General features: G+C 38.2%; 2 protein-coding genes across 4 annotated transcripts in view; one reads left to right on the plus strand and one right to left on the minus strand.

Annotated features, from left to right (window-relative positions):
- The window catches only part of TASOR2 (transcription activation suppressor family member 2), a gene marked incomplete at its 3' end in the record, with an annotated part of 35,861 nt that extends 21,579 nt beyond the window's left edge, over nucleotides 1-14,282 (minus strand). For 2 of the 3 annotated variants that reach the window (XM_080918247.1, XM_080918246.1), the window contains exons 1-6: nucleotides 14,173-14,282; nucleotides 3,945-4,087; nucleotides 3,690-3,813; nucleotides 3,585-3,604; nucleotides 3,399-3,498; nucleotides 868-968 (exon numbers count right to left, since the gene is read on the minus strand). In XM_080918247.1, coding sequence (XP_080774373.1) covers nucleotides 868-968; nucleotides 3,399-3,498; nucleotides 3,585-3,604; nucleotides 3,690-3,775 — 307 coding nt within the window. In that variant the 5' untranslated portion in view covers nucleotides 3,776-3,813; nucleotides 3,945-4,087; nucleotides 14,173-14,282. Of the gene's footprint in view, nucleotides 1-867; nucleotides 969-3,398; nucleotides 3,499-3,584; nucleotides 3,605-3,689; nucleotides 3,814-3,944; nucleotides 4,088-14,172 lie in introns of those variants that run through there. The other variant, XM_080918248.1, reaches the window with a different exon arrangement.
- Nucleotides 14,283-26,091: 11,809 nt separating this feature from the next.
- Nucleotides 26,092-26,114, plus strand: part of ASB13 (ankyrin repeat and SOCS box containing 13) — a 15,067-nt gene continuing 15,044 nt past the window's right edge. The window contains exon 1 of the mRNA XM_080917641.1: nucleotides 26,092-26,114. This exon is cut by the window's right edge and continues 129 nt beyond it. The gene's annotated coding sequence lies outside the window, so the exon portion shown is untranslated.

Below are 26,114 nucleotides of genomic sequence, written 5' to 3' on the forward strand. Positions count from 1 at the left end.
CATTATGTATTCTTGGCTGGCCTGGAACTAGCCATATAGACAGGGTGACCTTGAACTCAGAGTCCTGTCTGCCTGTCTCCTCACAGTTGGGATTAAAGCCATATGCTACCACACCTTGCCTCAGAACTTTTAATTCACTTAACAATTTTCACAATATTTAGTTTTTAAATCCTTTTAAAAATGTTCCTTAATCCCAACACTTAAAGGCAGAGGCAGGCAGATCTCTGCGTTCAAGGCCAGCCTGCTCTACATAGTGAGTTCCAAGTCAGGCAGAATTATGCAATGACACCCTACCTCAAAACAAAAAATGTTCTTTCTTACACTGCTACAAAATTAACAAAATAAATACTAGACAAAAATATCAGTGTTTTATGAATTACATGACCCCAAAATTTCTCATATTTTGTTTTATTTTTGTTATTTCTGTTTTGAGAAAGGGTCTCACAATGTTGTCCTGGTTGGTCTGGAACTTTCAATGTAAACCAGGCTGGGTCTTGAACTCAACAATTCATCCACCTGCTTCTGTCTCCCAAATGGTCTCATATTTGTTGTGAACTTAACAGTACATAAATTCAAAACAATAAAAACTGCGGTGCAGGAGAGGAATGGATCTGAGCTTTGAGCTATTTTATAGTATCTGTGTTCAATTCTCTAAGCATTCTGTATTAAAGTAAAGTCTTCATCATCTTTGATGAATCTGCCACTTTGTAACTGGCTTCCAAGGAGTGGACAACATGGTAACTCTAACAACTTCCTCAAAAGACCATTTTAAGAAGTATTTAAGATGAACTTTAGACATGTATGTGAGTGTACAGACCACAGAGTGAAAGCCCAGGATTTGTAGTGTGCCATCACACTTCGACAGACCTTTCTGCTCCAAGTAGTCCCGTCTTCTAAAGGCAGCTTCTGGTAGGCTTCCTTTCAGAGAAGACACTTCCATCACATACTTAAAATCCAGTTCCTGGGGCCTAAAAAACAAAAGTTCATAGAGCAGTGTAGTAAATACTGACATAAGCTTATCACTTTCTAATGCAAATGCAAACAAACATACTGAGAAAAAAGTCCTTAAAGGGCTGGAGAAACAGCTAGGAGTGTGTGTACTGCTGCTCCTACAGAAATCCTGAGCGTGGTCTCCACACACACACTGGGGAGCTCATGGCTCCCTCTTTTGGCCTCTACCCGCACCTGCACATACACACACACAATTATTCCAAGTCAGTAATTTCCAGGTTAGATTATAAATATAATACTTTATTATATTAATACTATATAATAATATTTATAAATAATAAAGATTCTCACACATGATGTACACAAACATGTTCACATTTTCTGAATACATGTATTTTTAGAATGGCCAAAATATCTAGATGTGTTAAAGAATTATGTATTCTGAAACTGAAAAATTTCAAAACTTATATTAAGTTGAGATTCTTTGCAATATTGGGTCTTAACACAGAATGAGTCATACACAGATCTTCATTCTATCATCTCAAGTATTTTTCTTTATAATTTATTTTCAAATAGTATCAGACTTATGTAAAAGTTATAAAAATAGCACAAAAATTCCTACACTTCATTATATTGCTTTCTACATGCTTTGTTTTGTTTTGTTTTTGGAGAGGCATATCTGATGCCTTTTCATCTCCCAAATACTTGGGGTTTCCCCCCCAAAAACAACATTTCCTTGCATAACAAATTACCAAAAATTAAGAAATTAACAATTGTAGACTACTATTACTTATCTTATACTTTATCCAAATTTTGCTAAGATCCTTCAAAAACCAAAACATAAAGCCACTAATAAAAACAGATTGAGCAAGTTGCATATATGTTGCTGGATATTAGATCACATTGTAAACCCCAAAATTGTGGTATTTATTAACTGGAAAAACCAGTGTTTAGTTGTGGTGTGCTTCAGCCTTAGTGAACACTTTTAATCCAAGTGCTTTCGGCTTGACTATTGTAAACAGGATTAAATGAAGTCAACCCTAAGTCAAGAGAGCAAGCAACTAGTTGACAGGAAGTCAACATATGATTAGTAAGAAAGAGAGTAAGTGGGTATTGAGAGGATGAATAGAGACACACAGGAAAGAGAAGGGAGGGACAATGAGTTTTCAGGATGTTTTTGGAGAAGATATGAGAGGGCATTCCCTCTGGGACATTGGCTGAGGATTTGATCAACCTCTCTGAGCTAGCAGGCTTTCACCCCAGCATCTGGCTCCCGAATTTCCATTCGTAAAAAAAAATAGAATGATTGAGATTTTGCTTAAAAACAAAACATCTATTCATACACACACACACACACACACACACACGTGTGTATACACAGGTAACAATAATAATCAAGAAAAAGGAGAGGAGAGAGCTGGGAGGGGCTAGAGGAAAATGAGGGTATAATTTTATGTAATTCTATTTCAATTAAAAGTACATTTAAAAACTTAAACGAAAAAAGGTTGGGTAATGGAGATTTAGCCTTTAATACCAGCACTCCAGGAGGCAGAGGCCACCCCTGGTCTGCAGAGCAAATTCCAGGACAGCCAGGGCTACACAGACAAACCCTGTCTCAAAAAACTGAAAGACCAAAACCAAACAAAAAAACTTAAGAAAAAAGATTTCAAGTTTTTTCTTCTGCAAAGTCTGCCATTTTCAAATTCATGATTAATATGCAATTTGTAGAAAAATGAAAAATATGCAAATAACCAAAATTTCACCTGTTTTATCATTTATTTGAATATCATATGCCATCATTTTTCCTATGTTTAGTAACTACATTGTATGGCAAAAAAGCATTTCTTCACAAAATTCTTCCTTTACTATTAATTATGAGCTATACTATCTCTGCTTTCTGTTCTTATAAATAGCCAAAGGAAGACAAACTGGCAGAAATCCAATTATCAAATGTCAACTGAACTGTATGCTTTAGTGGTGCTGAGTACAAAAGTATGAATAGGTCAAACAAAAAGATTTCTTAAAGATGTCCTTCACAGTTCCTCAGGGGGGAAAAAAAAACTTCATTATCATAACTCACCACACTACAAACAGATTTAACAGCTACTTTTAGTATTTTTCAAATAAGGAAATCATGCGACTATTAGAACTTCAGATACTATAAATCTTAATGAGTCAATAATAGAACTGAGTAGCTATAATTTGCTGTATTATTTGCTCTCTGAACAAATCTGATTGTTTTAGAGACAAAGTAAATTCCTACGACAAAATTTTAGTCAGGCATGGTAACAGATACAAATGTCCCCAGTTAATCAGAAGGCTAAAGTGAGCCCTTGGGCCCTTAAGTTCCAAACCAACCGGGCTAAATAACAAGACCCCACCTCAACTATAGCCATGGAAGTATCATTTCTCTCTAAGGATCAGAATTTAGGCAACATAATACTTACAGCTGTACTGGATCTATGGAGCCATTAGTAGACCGAAGAGTTATATCACACAGCAAACAACCCTGAATAGTTAACTGTCCTTTCCATGGAGAGATGAGAGCTTTAAGAAGGAGGACAAAGAAGCTGATCACATTGTGAAACATTTACTGAAACAACAAAAACCACAAGAGCTAACAAATTTCTTACCATTTTTATTGAGCTCAAGTCTAGAAAGAAACAAAAGGTTTTTTAAATTAGATTAAGAGAAACAAACCAAATAAAGTATGCATTTATTAGTTTATCATTACTCACATGCTTTTAGAAGTGGGTGATGCCATCTTTTGGGTTCCTTGTACTGAAAAGCAACAATTATATAAGGACAGGTCTGTCTGGGTCATTTAATAACAGTGTTGCCTGAAAGTTCATCGAGGTAATTCTGTAAGAAGGAAAATAAGTATTATTAGCACTATGGAACTGCATAGGAATTAAGTTTATTCCAACCTCAGCCACATCTGAAACTTAGGACATTAGATTAAGAAATATTTTTTTTAGGTATAATTTACTCACAGTGATTTAGTTTGAAGGCACAAAAATAATTTCTTTTGCAAGAAACTTTGTAGATAGCTGCATCCACATGGCAGTCATAGCCATAAGATTGCCTAGGTCAGTTGGTCACCTGTATAATTCTCAGACACAAACTTGAGTTTTCCCTAGAATCAAAACATAAGAGTCATCAGAAGTCTTCAAATAGCAATAGTATTAGCAATAAGGTTTATTTTAAAAGTAGCCTAATAGGGATGTATGGTTTTTTTTTTTTTTTTTTTTTTTTTTTTTACCAGTAACCAAAATAAAACTTATCCTTCTTAGAAAAATAATCTTAGAGCCATTAATGGCTTTAATCACCCATAGGCACTTTAAAACTAAAAAATAAGTAAATAAAAATAAATAAAAAATAGCCATGCTTGTAAGCCTTTCTGAGGTTTTCATAACACAAAGGAATACAGGATCATACAGGATCAGACCAACTATCTTTAATGAAACTTCACAGAATAACTATGTAGTGACTGTAAAAGAAAATAAGACAAATAAAATTAAATTATCAAGATGAGTTTCTAAACCAAAGTATTAATGATCTATATGTCTTCAAGGGGGAGAACATGTAATAAAATGATTCATAAGCCTTAATAAGTGAATGGTAAATAGTTAATTTCCATGGTGGATGAAATGAAAAACTGAAAGTCAAGTACTGGTGATGAACGTAAAATTCAGTAGCAAAATGTTTGCCCAATGTGGGCAAATGTGATAAAGACTTTAGTTTTGATTCCTAACAATAGAAAAAAAATCAAGTTTTAACATATGATAAAATGTCACAGAACAAGTAAGTGAGGAAGAGGGGCCCACAAGCCTCCTTTACTTGCTGAGAAGCTACTAACAGATGATAGCTTGTGGGGGAGGGATCTTTCTCTTTAAGGATGTTGCCCTAATATGTCCACCACACTCCACTGGGTAGCCACACTCTGTGTGTGTGTGTGTGTGTGTGTGTGTGTACACGTATGTATGTATGTACAGCACAAATTAGACTTGGTGGGTAACTTAAAGTACAGAAAGTTCAGAAGGGGCAGGGAAGTAGAAGATGGATCTAAGTTAAAAGGAATAAATATCAAAATATATTATATAAAATTCTCAAAAAATTAATAAAAATATTAAATAAAAAATACCAGGGACTGGCTCAATGATTAAAAACACTGGCTATTCTTTGAGAGGATCTGGGTTTAATTCCCAGCACCCAAATAATAGCTAGAAACTGACCAGCTCTTGCTCTAGAGGATCTGGCCTCCTCAGACACTAGGCACACACAGTATACAAATATATGTGTAAGCAAAGTACTTGTACACAGAATAAAGACAAACCTGTACTGTACAGTCCTATTTACACAAATGTCTAGAATAGGCAGATCAAAAAAAGTGGGAAATAGTCAACTAGACTATTTAAATTAGTGACAATTTCACAATTCTGAATATCTAAGACCACACGTGGCATCTTGATTTCGACTAATAGCCCCAACCCTTGGTTGGGTGGGTTCCTTCCTAAATTATTTTTATTGCCTGCAGGAAGGAGAGCTGAATATTTCTCTAATTCAGAAAAGTAGTATCTGTTCACTTACTGAGAAATTACTAGGTACAAGCTCTTTGGCTATAATTCTACAAAGTTATCTATTTTCCAAACGACAAAATTGAAGCATAAAACTTTTATGTTAATCATGTTTTTAAATTAGTACCTATTTACAGCCTTGAATTTATCGGCTTCTATTTCATTCTTTTCCTCCTGCCTCCTTTCTACTCACAGTACCACTGCAACTTGCTGAAAGCCTCATATTCTCTTACGCTAACATTCCACAGTTGCCATGTTTGCTCAGCTTTACCTGTTCTCTATTCTTATGCCATTATGATGGCATAAAGTATCCTTACCAAAGTATCAGCCTGGGCATTTAAAAAGACCTTGTTTTATATTCAAAACTCAATTATGTCTAAACTTCTAACTCAAAATTATGACCTGTTCAACATTAATTAATCTAGCTCTTATTAATTATAGTCATCTCAGAAAATTAACTAAACCTCGTTTTATTTTGTAGAGAAGAAATTCACTTTTCTCAGACCTACATCTGGCTGGATTGCACAACAATAAATCTATTCTGATTATAAATCTTAAAATGAAATAGTTATTCTATGTTTATTATAAATCTTCAAATGAAAATTATAAATCTTAAAGATAAAATTTATTTAATCTATAAAGTAATATACAATTGGTCGTTGTATTCACGACTCAAAACAAGCTCATGTAGAGCAAATATGTTTTAACTGATGATGTGGAAATTTTCATAAAGTTTTATCATTTCTATTAACAAAGATATCATAAGCAAAGCCAAACTATAAAAGGTCACAGTCTTTCTTAAAAGAAAAATTAGTTTTAAGTCCATTGTACATTTTATTCCTATTCAGATGATTAAATAGTCACAGGCTTTTCTGTTGTTATTTTACAGTCTTTCTATGTTAGTTCTAATTATTTTTTAGGTAAATCTGTCTTTGTTTCTCATAACAGTTTTCTTCTAGAGAGTCCAGACTTATTTCTTGGCACCCACTTGGTAGCTCACAACTGTCTGTAACTTCAGGGTATCTGAACACCTCTTCTGTCTTCTGGTCTCTGGATGTGAGACACACATGTGGCACACAGACATATTCAGATAAAACACTAGAACCCATTAACACCTCTGCCCAAAAATCCAATTCAAAAACACAAATTCAAGCTGGGCACGATACACTTGGCAGAGGAAGTAGGACCTTCAGTTTGATGTCAAACTCAAAAAACAAACTATCAACATTTGAAATACAAATATAGTAATATATCTTTTATTACTTAGAATAAAATTTATAAGTTGTAACTACGAACATTGCAACTTAAAATTGTTTTGCTTTACACATCTAAATTATAAATGAAATTTACTCTACTTTACACTTGGCAAGTTATTTTATCCTTGTATTACTCAAAACACTGATTTCTCTGCCCCAGTATCTAGCTGCAATAACCAGTACATGGCATTATCATGCTTATTCCAAGTATCTCGTATCTCAGTGTTGGATCAACACTGCTCCCTCATTTATTTTCTACTTTGAAGAGGAGAGGGAAAAAAGAGGATAGAGAGGGAGGGAAGGAGGGAGAGACAGACAGACAGACAGCTCACTAAGCAGCTAATGACTGAGTAGAGATGAGAATAGGACTGGACTTCCAATTCCAGCAAGGATGGGGGGAGAGAGAGATTTGGCCACGAGGCAGGAACCAGTAGCTACTATGAGAAAATGAATGAAGCAGAGTCAGAGCCATACTAAAATGCAAGTAACTCAGGGATGCTGGCTCAGAAGATCTATTAGTTTAGAGGATTAGAATAGATTAATACTTGCTCAGTTATTGCTATAAAACTTATTTAGCAAAAATATAGTCTCTGTCTCAATTTGGGAGCTAGTTGGGTTAGAGAACAGACTACTAAATTTCTCATTTTATATATAAGATATATCTATCTATATATTATATATAAGATAAATAGACTCAATAATAACTTATAATACTTAGTTTAATTTTCTGATTTAAGTCCCATCTCAATCTTCTCTACAGAAAGCTAGAAATCATAATCTATTTCTATCTTCAATTCTTGACATACTGTTTCCTGTTAATGTCAAAAATCCTAAAGTGAAAAAGTGGGCAGTAACAAAAGTGAACAAATGTTTACCAAGTGTCTAATTTGCATCTGAACAATGTGTAAAGTCCACACCCAGTCCTACATATACCCTGGCTTTGGCCAATGCCTCAGAAGCTGGGTGGTTATGGGAATACCCTTAATCGCATCACTTGGGAAAGTAGAGGAAGGTGGATCATCCTTTACAAGTTCAAGGCTAGCCTGGTTTACAGAATGAGTTCCAGAACAGGCAGGGAGAACTACACAGAGAAAAACCCTGCCTCAAAAAACAAAAACAAACCCAAAAACGCAAACAAAAAGTTCATACCTGAACAACTACATCGAGTATCCTCCCCACTATACTACATTTATGGACTTTGTGTTTGCTATACTCACAGTCAACTCTAGCTACACTGAGCCCATGGGTCAGAAACTTGTTCCACAGCAAAATACTAATTTGTTCTATAGGCAGCAACACACCGAAATGCTTTTATCCCAAGTCTTTAACTGTTAATAACACAGAAATCATACTTCCAGGAATAATCTTGTCTCCAAAAAAGAAATCTTTTGAACAAAAAGCAGAGATCATATAACTGCATCTTTACTTAAATACAATAAAATCACTCTCTACCCTAAATCAGTAATTCATTCATTCAACAAAACTAATAGTCTCTATTGTAGAGAAACAAAGTAAAGGAACTCAAATTAGAAATCAAAGAAATGAAAAAAATCAGTACTATAAATGTGAAGGAATATGTAGACCAAGAAGTCCATTATGCTGTTTTGACTCCACAGAAGATAATTTGAAATAGCAAATTAAATTCATACAGAATTGTGTAATTATGTGCTATTTCAAAACAGCAAATAGATTTAGATATTTCAATCTATCCAGTGGCAGTTGCCTTTTTAGAGGGAGGGATTGGAGACTATAGCCTCTGAATTAAAATATTATGACTTACTCATCTGACGGCAAGTTGGTTAGATTGGGTTGAATATTCAACTTTAAAAATAAATGTAACTTACATCTATTTTTCGTGCGGCTTTTATGTGTTGAAGAGCATGCTGTGGTATTTATGTTAGAGGGCAACCTGAAGGAGTTGGTTCTCTCCTTCCACTATGTAGGTTCGAAGAATCAAACTCAGGGCCATCAGGTTTGACAGCAAATGAGCTATCCACTGAGCTTTCTTAGCCCCCATCCTTGATTTTTCATACAGGGTTCCTCTCATTCTTTAGCCCCAGGTAACCTTGAACTTGCAGAGATCTTTCTGTCTTAAGCTTTCTGAGTGGAATATTTAACTTCTGAAGACTGTTTTCAATATTCCCCAAATTTGATCTACAAAGTTTCTGATCAGACTTATAATTTTACATTTTTTTGTTTTGACATGATACCCAAAAGGTTAATAAATTGTTCAAGATCATATAAGTTTGGTTAAAATTATTTTAGAATGAATGTGGCTGTATGTATTCTCTCGCCCTCTAGTGTGATACTGCAGATCCAAAGTGCTAGGTAAATGCTCTATAACTGAGCCAAATCCCACTTCCAGTCCTTTATGGTGACTTTTTAAAGACATCATATGAACTCTATGATCAATGTTCTAACTTATCAAATTGGGTTTATGAATTTATGCTTTAGTATTAAACTATTAATTTTCAGTAAAATGACTGTACCAACTCACTGGTATGTTAAGTACCTCCCAAAAAGATATCAAGTGGTTTTTCTCAGAAAATATCTTTTAAAAAAAGGAGAGTGGGCTGGAGAGATGGCTCAGTGGTTAAGAGCACTGACTGCTCTTCCATCATATCCCAAGTTCAATTACCAACAACCACATGGTGACTCACAACCATCTATAATGGGATCTGATGCCCTCTTCTGGTGTGTCTGAAGACAGCTTACAGTGTACTCATATATATAAAAAATAAATCTTTTTCAAAAAAGACCCCCCCCCCCCGAACAACTACATTTTAAAGTCCATCTTTGATTTTTTTCAATAATTATATCTTACAAAGCAAGGGGCAGAACTATGATCATTCTTTTAAACTGCTTTCTTTCATATGTATGTATGTATGTGTGTGTGTATGTATGTATGTATGTATGTATGTATGTATGTATGTATGTATGTATGTATATATCTCCCCACTCCAAATGCCCTGAGCACAGAAGTGAAATAGGTCCTATAACCAAATGAATTAGACATCAAGAGCTGGTCAAATATTTCTTCTTCTAAAAGGAAGTAGCTATATATTAGTGTGTATTTCATCAAACAATAATTTATTGACAATTAGCAAGGGATTTATTTCTCCAATTAAATGTTAAAACCAGAAAGAATGCCCTAGGTACATTTCATATGAAAAAAGCAGTAATTAAATCAGAAATTAATTTTCAAAAGACAGAAGAAGAGGATATTTTCAGCAGGTTGGGTCAAGACCTGGTCTAGTGCTTTCTGTAAAAACGTATGCCTATCTTGACTCTAAGTTACTCTGAGGCCAGAAACTGCAGACTTCTAGATTAACTGATACTTGTTTCTAACAGCTGAGTGATTAGGTAAAGGATCTATTGCTACTGCTCCTTTCACTGGCCTGGCTCATTAACTCTTTGTGAACCTAAGAGGAAGGAAAGGGAACGAATTAAAATTCTTTATACAGACACATATGCAGAGACACATACATATTCATACACACATTTACGTTTTTATTCACATTTTCATCTACACGTTAACACAGTAACATTTTTATGGGCCCAACCACCTGTCTCATACACTCCACAACTATTCATGCATATTTACATACACACAAATACATAAACAAACAGATATCATTTTAAGAATTAAAATAAAATCCAGCTAGTGGAGAGATGGTCAGTGGTTAAGAACACATAACTGCTCTTGAAAAGCCTCAAGTCAGTTCTTAGCATCCATGTCGGGTGTAGCTCCAGATCCATCCTCTTCTGGCTTTTACAGGTACCTGCCCTCAAGTGCACAAACTCTCACATAGATACATATAACTTAAAAATAAATATGAAGTCTTAAAAAAAAAAATTCCAGCTAGGCATGGCGGTTTTCCCAGAAACTCGAGAAACATGGCAGGGAAACCATAGGTACAAGGGCAGTATGAGTGAAATAATGTCTCAAGAAAACATATTCTAATATATGTTCTTACTTATTACTAGTGCTGGGGATTAATCCAAGGTGGCGCACATACTAGACATATGTTTTAATACTGAGCATTTACACCTTTAAAATATAAAAGTACGGGGCTGAGGATATGGCTCAGGAGTAGCTTGGTTTGTATTAAAATTTGGATTCATGGGCTAGAGAGATGACTCAGTGGTTAAGAGCACTGACTGCACTTCCAGAGGTCCTGAGTTCAAATCCCAGAATCCACATGGTGGCTCACAATCACCTGTAATGAGATCTGATGTTCTCTTCTGGTGTGTCTGAAGACAGCTACAGTGTACTTACAGTAAGTAAGTAAGTAAGTAAGTAAATAAATAAATAAATAAGTCTTTTTAAAAATTTTGGATTTAATTCTTAGTACCATGAACACACAAAATACACAAGTATATACCATCTAGCTATATCAAAATTATTTAGTAAAAACTTAAAAATAAATATATTTATTGGTAAGATTAATACAGATGATAAATTAGAGTTAAACCAAAACCAGTTGGGCAGTAATAAGAAATAGTCAATTAAATTAAGATTAAAAGATGCAAAATAGTAAGACATTTAAATAAGAGGGCACCTGTACTAACTCTGACAAATACTAAGAGAAAGTCCTAAAAAAAAAATACAGAAGAGAAAAATCTAATTTAACAAATATAACACCCTTAAGATATATATAATATATATTACTATGTAATATAATGTAATAATGTATTATTAGTACTAATATATAAGTTATATATTTTATATAAATATATAGTGTACACACACACACACACACACACACACACACACACACACACTTGTTATTATTTGGAAGATCTGTGCAATTTAGGGAACTGGTATTTTCCAAAAGACAAATACACGAATGAAAGCGCTCTGAAATCAAGCTTGGTAAATGGAAACTATTATCAAAATTGATGAATACCAAAAAACCCCAAGAAAACAAACAAAAAAACCCACACAACTATGAGAAAATATTAAAATCTCCCTCCTTTTCCAACCACTTATGTAGCCAATACCAGGCCATTTTGCCACATACTTCATAAATAATCTGTACAACAAAGTGCAGAAATGCTTGAACAAATAAAGGTGACATGAGGCTATTTGCAAAGTCATACAATGGTACTCTTATCACTAATATTTTTGGAAGGTAAATAGCTACTTTTCATCAAAAATATTATTTAAGCCAAGATGTAATTGGATCAAGAGTCCAATTCCAGCCTTTGCTACATATCAAATTCAAGGGTAGCCTGGGCTACAATTTAAAAAAATGTGTACACATGCTGTAACATAAATCAAAATATGAATATAAAGTATGACTCTCTAAGTTCAAAACAGGTCAAGATACGTTAGTTAATGAAATAAAGGCCATGGAGAAAGTTCAAGGAATACTTTCCTTCTAGAAAAGACACACACACTATATTCCTAAAGTACGTGTAATGCTTTATTAACAATGCAGAAATAACCTGCTTGCTTTTTTTTTGTAAATACATTTTCACACACAATAAAAATATGTTCTTAGAAGGAAAAAAATAAAAACAATGTCTTTTCTTAAATCTATAAATGCAATGAATAAGCTATACAATGCAAAAAACAAATATCCCATTGTAGTTTTCTAGAGATTGAGATGATTTATCTGAAAGAATCAAAGAATACAGAGCTTTCCCTAGCCCCTCCCCCAAAGAAAGTACCAATGTATATCATAAAGCTATCATATCTCAAAACAGTATGGTAACTGTTAAATAGGTCAAAGCATAGTGTTCAGACCCAATATCATAAACAAAGATATCAGATTGTCCCAAATGTTTTTTATTCACTAGGAAAGGCTAAAATTTAAATATTTTTTTCAATTATTAGATGGGTTAAGATGCCTAGAAAACACTGTTACCATCCAGCGCTGCCTAGAAGAGTAATGAAAACATACATAAGGGGAGTAACATTTTAAAAGTAAAATCTTCCCAGGGCATTTAACAAACTGCTTAGCATTATCATAACAAACAATTCTCATCAGCACCTAAACAGCTGCAGGTGAAAAAACACAACTCTGAAGAACTGTTATAAGAAAATCTTAAAAAAAAAAAAAAGTCCGCTGACAGGACTCTGAGGATAAACATGTCCAATATATTTGTGCTAAACAGGTATGCTACAGGTAACAAATAGTACCAGGCAAGTTACCTGGCAATTTTCAAATTTCAACTTACTTAAGCAAATGTTTGGAATAGAAGAGATGCCATTTATCTTTCTTATTTAAGAATGTAGGAAAATAATTGGCAACACACTTCAAACATCATCTCCCTGAAAACAGTAATTACTGACAAACACTCCGTTACCTTTTAGTTTTTCTAACTTGGGCTTGCTAGGTATTGATGTACACTGGTAGCACTTGAAGCAATCCTTTACCAAACCGTTTTCCAACACAGGAGTATTCGCTTACACTCTCAGGCGTATGTGTTTGTCCTAACCCTCTGCGGTAGGATTTCCAACAATCTCAGATTCTAGAACACATTCACCCTGCCTTCCTTTTGCTCTCCAGAGGAGGAACACTGTGAGTCTGCAGATCGTTTGTATTATACAGGTTTAGGAAATATTTTCATTAACTTCCCGTTCTAAGTTTACCTAAGAGTAGCTTAAAGTAAGGTGCGTTAAATTGCTAAGCCGAGGTTGAGACCCGAGAACGTTCAAACTAGACTCAGTTCTGAAAGTTAAGCCACATCTACCAAGTACCTGGTGGGTCTCCTCTAACCAACTTCGGGGCCAGCCTACTGCAACATTCCTTCAACGTTGCTGCAGCCCGCTGCTCCCTTCCATATGGGTAGGCCCATTGGTACGTAATAAAGGAAGTAAACCACCGCGTGCGTTGCCTTGGATGCTACAGAATCTAGAAATCCGACCTGAGTGAGGGTTTCCCCAAAACCCCTCAGGAGGAGGAGCCAGGCCAACACCAATCAAGGGAAAGCTTAGTGAAGAACTGATCACATCCCTTGGGGATGGGGCTGCCCTGTGACAGGTGACACAAACAAAACGCGCACGGCTTTCCGCCCCAGAGTGCAGACAGACACCCATTCTGACGCCCTCCACCTTACCCTCTCCAAGTCGGAGCGAAGGACCGTGGGGGCTCCGCGTCCCGGGCGACCGAGGCGTCTGCCCAGTGGCCCCCCGCGCCGCCCTGCCCGCCCACCAGCCCTCAATCACCACATACGCCCCGAGAGCCACGCTCTTCCTTCCCCACGGGGGTCCTCACCCGGGACGCCCCGACACCTGAGGGAGCGTTACCTGTCCCCGGCGCGGCCACCTTCTCTGAGGAGTTGAGCTCACCGCTCAGTGTCCTTCCCATGCTTTTCCAGCCTCCCTTTCTCCTCCTGGCCCCTCGCCCTGCCGCGTCTCCCGACCTCGCCTCACGAACCAGGGTGTCCCGGCCGCGCGCGCACGCTCCGGTCCCTCACTCAGCCTCACTGGAGCGAAGCAGCTTCAGAAACAAGTCCGCCGACGGGAAGGCGTCCGCTTTCCAGCCCCTGGGCACCAGCAACCGGAAGTGAAACCTCGTGGGCAAGGAGAAAGGGAGGGGGCTCAGAAGACAGAAAGTGAAAACTAAAGCGCCCTGGTCGCGTCACAGGGGCCAATCACGGGGAGCACGCCAAGGCGCAGGCGCGACCGCCAGGGCGTCCACGTTGCGCTTGCTTTTGTATTTATGCGCAGGCTCGGGGCGAGGCAAAGCTTGCTCCGGATTGGACGACCAAGCCTTCCCTGGCTTCTCGCGAGATATAGGCGGCCGCATATAGAAGGCGTGTGCGGGAAGTGAGGTTCTTCAGCCGGAACCTCCTCTAGTGTATTGTGGGTTACCCATGGCCGCTTTCTGACTTTTTCAGTATCAGGTGCTATAATGGGTCAGGACATTTTGTGTCCTTGCTGAGGCCATTTTAGGTTTAACTAGAAATTATTTCCTTGATGGAAAATTACCCAACTATTCTAGGACTTGAGGCCAAGGTGTCACAGCTAACTTAGTTTCTGTCAAACTGCTTGCTTGTCTGAACCTCCCCTTGCAGCTACTGAGTGGGATACAGGATGTAGTTTTTTTGCCTTTAAAAGCGCCTAGGCCCCGTCTGGAGTATAAAAACGAAGTTGGCTGGAGTAAAGACAATCAACTAGCTAATTGAAGGTCATCTTCAGTAACTATGGTGATGAAGGTTGGTCTAGCCCAACTAGTACATCTGTTTGAATTTTGCTGTATGTTAAATCCATACAAAACTTAAGTTCATTGTGGGAGTTCCCTAGACGAACTTGAAGTTTATTATCTATGAAGAGTGTTCAGGTAACCATAATTAACAATTCAAGTCTATCCTTACTTGAATTAAGCACCGCTGACAGACATTAAATAGTACCAAGGACCTTAGGCCATGTGTTGAAACTTTGTTACGATGAGATGAGATTCAGTGATTCAATGGACTAGTATACGTGGTATGGCAAATTCCATATTAAAAACTGGGATCCTGGGCCTGGAGAGATGGCTCAGGGGTTAAACGCACCGACTGCCCTTCTGGAGTTTAATTCCCAGCAACCACAGGTGGCTGTCAACATCTGTCATGGGATCCGATGCCCCCTTCTGGTGTGTCTGAAGATAGTTACAGTATGGTCATGTAAATAAAATAGATAAATCTTAAAAAAAGAAAAACAAAAAACAAAACTGGGATTCTGGTCATGAGTAAGGTAAAGAAGGACCCTACTCATAACTGTGTTCATTGTAGAGGTGAATTAAATTATAAGCTACCACAGTTGTTTTAGACAACATGGTGTAAAAATGAACTAAATGCTAGTAAATGGAGTTGGAGTTGGGAGACTTGAACAGAAGAAGGAAAATACCAAAATTTTTTTTTAAAAAAAGGGGATGTTAGAAGTAAAAATCTAAAGAGGAAAGTGACCAAATGGAGCTTGATGCGCAGAAAGGAAAACAAGTGTAAAGCACCCCACCTGTGAAAATGTGTTCAAGACTTCAATAAGACTACTATGAAAAGGCAGGGGAAGGGGGAGGTATTCACAGTATCTAAGGGCTAAGGAGACTCAGGAAAATGCCTATCACAAGCATGAGGACCTGAGTTCTATCCCCATAAGGGGGAAAAGTGGCTCAGTCTATAATGGCAGGGGCGAGGAAGGGGAAGCAGGCAATCCCTGTCTAGTCTACTTGTGAATCCAAGGCCAATGAGAGACCCTGTCTTAACAAATACTTTGGACAGGAGAAATAACACCCAAGGTTGGCCTGTGATCTCTTAACACATTGCACATATATACCCACACACTTCCAAGCATGTACCTGAACAATCTCTCTCTCTCATCTCCCCCCCCCCCCACACACAGACAATCATAATACCCTTTCTTAGTTGTTGTTCTATTGATGTGAAGACATACCATATCTTAGGGTTTTACTGTTGTGAACAGACACCAGGACCAAGGTAACTCTTATAAGGACAGCATTTAATTTAGTCTGGCTTACAGGTTCAGAGATTCAGTCCATTAAGGAGGGAACATGGCAGCATCCACTCAAGCATGGTGTAGAACTGAGAGTTCTACATCTTCATCTGAAGGCTACTTGCATAATTCTGGCTTCCAAGCAGCTAGGATGAGGGTCTTAAAGCCTGTGCCCACAGTGACACACCTACTCCAACAGGGCCACACCCACTCCAACAGGGCCTCACCTTCTTATAATGCCACTTTCTTAGACAAACGTACAAACCATCACACACCAATACTGAAGCAACTAATAAAATAAAACATTTATACAATTGAGATCTTGCTTATAGGTCCATTATCATCAAGTCAGGGAGCATGGTGGCATGCAGGCAGATGCTGGATCAATAGAATAGAGCTAAGTCATGATCTTTGGTGGAGGGGGGAGGGCTTGATGAAACCTCAAAACTCACCCTGAGTGGCATGTCATTCCACCCCTACCAAGGCCATGCCAGACTCTGCACTGGTAGTAACCAATATTTCTCTAATTGGATTTAAGACTTTCTCAATAAGATAGTAGTCATATGCCTGGTACTGAACACCTACCTACCCAACTGCCCAGGGCTGGTGGTGTCAAGAATCTTGAAGAACAATAACTACCTCTTTACAGCCCAGTCTCTAACTACATTCTAAATATTTATCTGTATACTCATAGATGAATATTTAGTCCTCATCCCACATCAGGGAAACTTTCTGTGCAACATAGAGACCATTACAGAAGACCACAACCAATCAAAATACAGATTTGTGAAGCCCAGTGTCAATGGATACCTCTACAATACACCTCCAGCACCTAAGATTCAGGGAGCATTGTGGAAGAGGGGATGGAAAGACTGTAGGGCCAACACAAAAGGACGAAATCCCAGAAGAAGGCCTAACCTGTATAGAAAGGATAACATGCAACGGAAGAGGACTGACATCAGCAGACATAGTTTTCCCCTGCAGAGGGCACACCAACTGGTTATCCAGTATCAAAAATGGTCATCCCTAAAAACATACAAGTAATATAAAAACAGGGAAGGTTGTGTGTGTGGTGTGTATGTGTATGTATATAATATGTTCATGAAAGAACAGGTAATGAATCTGAAAAAGAACAAGGAGAAGCATGGAGGGGATGGATGGAGGAAAGGGAAGGAAGAAATTATATAATGATATTAATCTCCAAAAAGTAAACAAAATAGTTTTTAAAAAAGAAAACCATCAGCTGGGTATGCTGGTTCATGCTTGAATCCCAGCACTTGCAAGGCAGAGGCAGGTGAATCTCTGTGAATTGGAGGCCAGTCTGGTATACAGAGTGAGTTCCATGGCAGCCAGGGCTACACAAACCCTTTCCGAAAAAGAAAAAAGAAAGAGAGAAAGGAAAGAAAACAAGAGAAAAGAGAGGCTGGAGAAATGGCTCAGCAGTTAAGAGCTCTTCCAAAGATTCTGAGTTCAAATCCCAGCAACCACATGGTTACTCACAACCATCTGTAGTGGGATCTGAAATCCTCCTCTGGTACAAGGAAAAAGAAAGCTTACGAGGGGTCTAGAGGACTGAGGTTCTATTTCAAGCATTTATGTGGTGATTTACAACCTTCCCTAACTCCAGTTTCAAGGAATCTGATGCCCTACTCTGACTTCCAAGGACACCAGGCGCACAAGTGGTGTACAGCCATATGTGCAGGCAAAACAGACACATAATTTTTAAAAACTAAGGCCTCCTGTTGAGTCATGTTGAGTTCAAGAAGTGAGTACAACAAGATAAAGCAGCATATCAACAAAAATATTAGCTCAGTAGCAAAAATAAGGCTGATGTGTATTATCACATGATTGGAAAGTAACAGGTAAAGTACACAGGTAGAGTCTTAACCTATAGTGTAGAATCAGTCCTTCCAGGGAATGGACTGCTCATTTTTTCTATTAACAACAGCCTAGTACTGACTTAGTCAAGTATTTAGTCAACATTCTTATGTAGATCTATAATGAAAAGCTGCAAGCTGGACAAAAGTGCAAAATGTGTGCCTCAAGGAGAAAAGGGCAGCAGGAAATGGTTGGTTGGAGCCCAACTCTGATGATCTAGGAGACATAAGTTTAAAGAAAAGCCTGATTATAAATGAAATAAAGGGAGTGGTGACTTTAGGGCAAAACCCCACCCAGCCAAGCTCTGAAACCCATAAAGGATCAAAGGGAAGCTTAAGCAGTGATGGAAACCATATACAACAGAAAGCTCCTGCAAATCAAACTGAAGGAGGGGCCAAGTTCAAGCCCCATCAAGTAGCTTGGCAGCTTCATGGAGAGATGACTGGACTTGAAGGAGATTCTGGGTTTATAGGCAAAAAATACAAGAAAGGGGTTATGGAATTTCCTTCGCAGCTAAGGAAAGCTGCTGCAGCCAGGCCTGTGTCAGAGGTGTCCTTTCACCAGGACTCCAGAGCAGCCATTGTGAAAAGCTGGGAAGCTGCATCCTGTATTGCGTTAGAGATCCCAAGATGTTGGAGATGCCAGACTCATGGGATACACACCGAGGAAAGAAGATGACAGGTTCTGGAACCAGCCCTGGAGAGAGGTTGCAGTCAACAAAGCTGAAAAGACTTAAAATCTGAAGAGCCCTTCAACATTAGACATGAAGATGTAGAATTTGGGGTTTGCCCTGTTGAACTGAAGTGACACCAATGCTTTATGCCCCCATTTTACAGAACAAATGGCAGAAAATTCTCAAAAATCACGAGTTCATTAACACCTGATACCAAGGCAAACAGATTAATACAAGAAAACTACAAACCACATTTCTTATAAAGATGCAAGAACTCCTAAAAAACATTGCACCTTGTAGCAGGCATCTCAGAAAAATTTAAAAAGACCAAACAGCACAACAGGGTATGTCAGTCTCAGTGCAAGGGCATTTTAGTACCAATAGCAACACAATACCAAAGTACGAAGTATGGTTATCACAACCAAGTCAAAAAGATGTGCTTGACAAAATATATCCTTCCATAGTTTACAAAACAAACTAAACTAGGGATACTAAGAAGCGCAGTAGCGATATCTCCAAAGCACTCATTCTAACGTTACTGGCAAACCACTGAATGTCTTCCCATTCTGGTCAAGAACAAGACTAAATCTGTTCCCTAAAATTCTCTTCAACATTGTATTAGAACTTGTAAAAAAGATTAGAGAAACACACACACACACACACACACACACACACACGGTTGATGGATGCATAAAGCAAAGCAACAACTTGATTTTTCTCCCACAGCTTTAATATCCCAGCAAAATCTTCTAAGTAGTACAGAATTACAGTGTGGTTACATTCTATTTTTCTTCTAGTGAACGACTATGAAAGGACAGTATGTTCCCCAATACCTTTATATGCAAAAACATTGCACAATAAAGGTAAAGAAAACAAATCATTCCCAAGAATCTACAAACATTCGTAACTAAGCAACTTGCTATAGATGAACAAAGTGCGGGTGACCAAGGTAGAATTTTCTTCAGCAGTTTTTCTTTCTTATTGGCAGGCAGCACAGCAATTTGCAGTAACTAAGGAAGGATAAATTATTTTTTTCTTAAAATGTAATCTTATTAAAAAAACCTAAGAAGAATCACAAATCTGAACTTTTTTTGTATAAAAAAACAACCAACCATTGCTACTTTAAACCCTCAGAATGCACATCTATTCATCAGCAAAATTTGTTAAATCATATCAGAAAGCTGAGTGCAAAATGGGCATAAGAAAGCAGTCATAACCAGTCAAGCCTCAGTGACAGTCACAGCAGCTAATGTTGGACAGTTAGTGTCCTTGTCCCTTAACCTCACAAAGTCCCTAGCTCAACTAATGAGAGAGAGAGAGAGAGAGAGAGAGAGAGAGAGAGAGAGAGAGAGAGAGAGAGAGAGAGTGTTTCTGAACTTCAAATTGTTTCCTAAGGTTTTTTACATTAGAAGCAGTAGCAAAAACATTTCAACCTAGCTTCTCTAACAATTTTACTTTTCCAAATGCTTCCTAAGGGTGGTGGTCATTGCTGACAATCTACATCTGTAAGTTCTTTTCTAGGGTGGTGACTGAATCTGCTCCAGCAGCAATGCCCGAAAAAGATCAAGCACTATTCTGTGAGTGCCAGAGATGCTGCCCAGTGAGGGGCTAGAAGCCCCCCTTAGAATTTTCATACAGGTCTTAGATTAAGAGGGATGTGAAAGCAACAAGCAGAGAAAAACTTCACAATTGTCTTCATGAAGTTTTCAGGACATGTAGTCAGTCCCCTGATGGGCCTGTCTGAGGCACACCCATAGTGATTGAGCTGGGTTGCATTCCATGAGTTCTTCCTCCTGCATGACCCTTGACACTCATTCTTTGACTCAAAATATTGAATATACTCTTAAGACAGTGCCTCCCCACTGACCTATAGGTTAAATGAATTCTTGAACAAAATCTCAACTGTTTTGTTTTTCTGCTGGTCAAAATAAGCAATCTGATCTTATAATTCAGGTGACTGCTACGGTTCTTATATAACTAAAAAACGTATGGAAGGACAAAGCTGACTTGCACTTCTTGACTTCTGAATTTATTATAAAGTTATAATAGAGAAGCAATTAGGAAAGGAAAGAAGGAGGAGGGCAGGAGGGAAAGAGGGGAAGGAGGGAAAGAGGGGAAGAAGGGAAAGGGATGGAGAGGGGGAGGAGGGAGAGGAAGAGGGAAAGAAGAAGGAAAGGAGGGAAGGAGAGAGCGAAGGTAAAAAATGAGGGAGACACACGGAACTAGATCAAGGATTCCTACATCATTGAAGTCTACAAGTTAAAACATGGAATTTCATAAAAGATTTTCACCACTTCCATAAATGTATGACCAACGAAAAGAAAGATAAGATTAGTTTTAAAAGGTTTGGAGTGTTTCAGGCTCATACAACATTTTTAGCATCAACTTTGTTGAATGCAAAAGAAGCCCCTGAACTTAGTAGAACAATTTTGAACATATTTCGAAGACCTTACAATCTTACATTTGATGCCTGAGTGATGGCTATGTCTATTTACAGAAGAAAAGTTCAATAAGACAATTATCTGGTCATTAAAAAGATACAGTGTGGTCTCTTTTGCCTAACACCTGCCATTACCTACCGTGGCAGTTGAAATGAAATGCAACTTCTCTTTTAAAATCACGTTTCTTACCTTTACCCCCGAGGAATGGTTCTGTCTACAGTGACCTGCAGGGATTTACCAGTACACTAGACTTGAGAATTTTCCCATTCTGAGTAGCCCCTTTGAAAGAATTTGTTGAATAAATATCGATTAGATGCTAGCTTCTTTCCCCTTTCTGACAGGAAGAAGTCAGCAGAACTTAAAGCTAAGAGTGGAAAACTGGATCCTGGAAGCTCATCCAGAATGGCATCTTGAAGGCTACTCTGGGAACGGATCTGACTTAGCTTTCTCAAAGTGGTTATACTCATTTTCCTTTCCTCTAGTCATATATAAGAATTAATTTTTGTGTCCTTGCTATTGTCAAACTTTAACATTGGTGCCAAGTAGACAGGCATAAAATGGCGTCTCATTGGCCAACTGAACATCATTTCTTTCTCTGTGATTTTCCATTTCTGTGTTTTGATTAACAGTCCACCCTTGCTCTTTTGTCTTCTGCCTCCTCCTTCTCATCCTCCTCCTCCTGTTTCTCCTCCTCCTTCTTCTCACTGTTCTAGAGAATCTAGCTTACAGCAGGGCTCAGCCTGCTGCTGGCTTCTTGCCTGCAGGGGCCTTCTTTCTGAGGTTATTCTCTCATTCTTTTTTTAAAAATGATTTATTTATTTTATGTATATGAGTACACTGTAGCTGTCTTCAGACACACCAAAAAGGACATCGGATCCTGTTACAGATGGTTGTGAGCCACCGTGTGGTTGCTGGGGATTGATTGAACTCAGGACCTACAGAAGAGCAGTGTTCCTAACCACTGAACCATCTCTCCAGGCCTCTTCTCACGTTCTTGTCTTGTTTACTTCTATCTTTTTTTCTTCAAAACCTTCTGATTTTATAGTCAGATTGGCCAATAATTGCCCTTCTGCTTTTGTATTTGTGTATCTTCTACAAGAAATTCTTATGATGCCACAACAATCTTCTCTAATCATTACATTTTTCTTTTGCATTTCACAGCTGGTTTAACCCATCTGAAACTAATTTTGTGACGTGAGATAATTTTTAACGTTTTAAATATAGAATGGCATTGAGTTCATCAGAAGTTGTTGATTGAATCCTTCTTTCTTCTTTCCTTGTTAGATGTTTTCTGTCAAAGAACAAGTTCTTCCATGTAAGTTGACCTATTTCTAGGACCTTCTCTCCAACATTCCATGTGGTCATACTGTTTCAGTTTCTGTGTTTCAATGTAAGTTTTGTATTTCAATACACAATCTAACCCTTCAAGACAACTCAGTTCTGGGCAGGCTAGGGCATGTCAGTAATCCTTTATACTTGTGAGATAAGGGAGGAGGGTTATGTTTGAGGCTGGCCTGGCACAACACAGTGATATAATGCCACACAGCAGAAGAACAAAACACCAACTACCCCTCCAAACACCAAACCCTAGATCCTGATGTGTGGGAGTGTTTGAATGGAGCACTCTCTAATTAGTTGTTATCATATTTTCCAAGTCTTACCACAGAGGTATGATTTTGAAAATTCACATGGATTAAAAAATAACTTAGATGTGCTGTGTTGTTTTAGCTTTCTATATTTGTGACAATACTTGAGAGGACAACTTTAATGGAGAAATGATTTGTTTTGGCTCATGGTTTCAGAGGTTTCAATTCATGGCTTGTTGGCTCCATTACCTTGAGCCCAAGGCAAAGCATTAAGGTCACAAGGGTATAGTGTAGAGAAGGAGGAGGAGACTGTTCACGTCATAGTGGACAGGAAGTGAAGAGACAGAAAGTGGCAAAGTCCAGGGCAAGATGGATCCCAAAGACAGTTTCAAGTGACTTAAGTATCCAGTTAAGCTCAAACTCTTGTAGGCAAGTTCAACCCATGGCCCTCGGGATACATGAGGCCAAAGGACTCATGTGACCTGCCACAAAATAATTAATTTATATAAAACATTGTGTATTTTTTGAGACTTGATTTCACAGTTTTGGAGCATAAACTCTACATGACATTGTTGTATTACAGTGTGAAAGGGTTGGGCATTTCTTTGGATTTCCAGCGCTTCTCCAAATAATACCATCTTGGAACCAGGGCTTCAGCACATGAGTATGTGGGATATACTTTATATTCAAACCCTAGCAAGTAGTTAATCTAAAAATTCACTAACTTATTCAATAAATGACTTTGCTAAATGAATATGAGAATTTTTTTATTAATACCATACAGGTCCTTTAATAGGTTAAAAAGATAATTGCAGTTAAAGGAGATTAACACAAACACTGATGAATGGATTACTATTTAGTAAATATTTTGGGAACAATTTCCTTTCAGTTTCGAGAACTCTTATATTTTCTTTTTTTATAGTGTAACAAATTTCAATTCGGTCCTTCAAAGGATTTAACAAATAAAACTCATAACAGCATAATATCCAGTTTTTGTATCCTTTGTGAATACACATTTTATCTATTGAAGAAAAAAGAATGTGTTGGTTTGAGTTTGCCTAGCACAGGGAGTGGCATTACTTGGAGGTGTGGTCTTGTTGGAGTAGGTGTGGCCTTGGAATAGGTGTGCTGCTGTAGGTTTGGGCTTTAAAACCCTCATCCTAGCTACTTAGAAGCTAGTCTTCTTCTGTTTGCCTTTAGAACAAAATGTTGAACTCTCAACTCCTCTTGCACCATGCCTGCCTCAACTCTGCCAAGCCCCCACCTTGATGATAATGCACTGAACCTCTGAACCTGTGAGCCTGCCCCAATTAAATGTCGTCTTTATAAGAGTTGCCTTGGTCATGGTGTCTGTTCTCAGCAGTAAAACCCTAACTAAGACAAGGAGCTAATTTTAGAGAATGTACTTTTGAATAAGTAAACATTTTTTAAAAGGGGGTTTCTGCAATATATACTAAAGTCAAGCATCACAATAAAGGAAAAACACTACAAACAAGTAATAAGCAAATGATTGCTTAAGAAACATGTAGCCAACATTTATATAACACATGTACACTATACATGTATATATATTCATATATGTTCCATGTTGAACTATATTCAGATTTGCAGAATACATGTCAGGGAAGAAACACTGAAGAAAATACAAACATCCAGACATTATCACACTGACAGGAAGGAATACAGAATTCCACTGCCAATGTGTGAGAATAGAAGCCTATTATACCTGCTTAAAAATGCAGAAACCTGGACTGGTGGTTAAGAGCACAGACTGCTCTTCCAGAGGTCCTGAGTTCAATTCTCAGCAACCACAGAGTAGCTCACAACCATCTGTAATGGAGTATGATGCCCTCTTCTGGTGTGTCTGAAGGCAGTGACAGTGTACATACATAAAATAAATAAATCTTTTAAGAAATCTTTTTTTAAAAATAGGAACCTTGAAAAGAAGCAGGGAGATAACTCAAAAGAGCAGGGAGATAGCTCAGTGGGTAGTGGGCTTGTTGAGTCATCTGAGAGGACCTGAGCTTGGATCCTCAGAACTCAAGGCTGGGCAGTGTAATCTGTCATTCACAATCCCAGCATTCCTGCACCTAGATGGGAGATGGAGAAGTAAGGCTCTCTGAAAGCTTACAGGCCTGCAGTTTGCAGGGGTAAACAGGTGACCCTGTCTCAAACGAAGCCAAAGGACTTACAAGGACAGTATCCTCTGGCCTGCAAACACACATGCAATCACATACACTCACATATACATCCTACAAACAACAACAACAAAACCCCAAAACCAACCAACCAACCAACAAACAAAAACCCCAAAACAAGCCACCACAAAACAAAACAAACAAAACCAAATCAAAACTACAAGAGCCAAAATTTGATAGACATATGGCAGAAAAGATATAGTTACTTTTACTAAAAGGTTTGGAATTTTATTCCAAGGTTTTCTTAGGAGTTTGGGTTCCCAACATAATAGCATTCAAAGCCTCCTAAATACAGTACCTGTGGTCCAAGTTGCAGATAAGGTTTCACGTCATCCAAACATCCTTACCTCAAAGGACGAATTCCAGTGCTATTCCCCGTGATTCTGGCGTTTTTATGTTTAAGTCACAAGGTATTTCCACTTTGAGCCTCGTGACAGGTGAAGATGAGAGTATCTCCCAAGTCACTCTTTGGTTCACTTGGAACCCCCTGAGAAGACTGGTTTCTCCTTTCTGCTAGGTTGCTCCAGCTCCCTTCTGCTACACCGGTTAGTGAGAGAGACACTGGATTAAAACCACCAAGAAACGTGGTTTTCTTCAATGAATATCAACTGTTTGAAAGTTATGGTTTATTTATTTATTTTTTTTAAAAGGAAGAATCGGTCATTTTGATAAACATCTTCAGGGAAAAGCTCTTCTTGAACGTTTAAGGCCTGAAGGGATTGAATACATTGCTCAGCGGTATCAGTGTAAACCACAGGAGGCAGTTTTGGCAGCCATGCACGTTTTGCACATGGGCACACATTTGAGGAACTAAACACTTTGCAAACGAACGTTCTCTTTTACAAAGGACTCGGGGATTTAAGCTTTTCTCCTAAACACAAGACTTCTCAATAAACATATATTCACACGTGTCAACACCGACGCACATTTTGCACTCTTCTGTTCTGCAAGGCAGCCTTCAGCGGTGACAGCGGAGTAGGGACGCTCAGGTGGCACGTGGCAGATACAGAAACTACAACTCCCAGCGGTGGCCATGGTAGCAGTCAGGCCCCGCCCAGCGGCCTGCGCTCCGGGGTAGGTCCCGGCTCAGGTCCCGGCTCAGGTCCCGG

The sequence above is a fragment of the Micromys minutus genome (genome assembly GCF_963924665.1).
Source record: "Micromys minutus genome assembly, chromosome: 6".
Classification (NCBI taxonomy): Eukaryota; Metazoa; Chordata; class Mammalia; order Rodentia; family Muridae; genus Micromys; species Micromys minutus.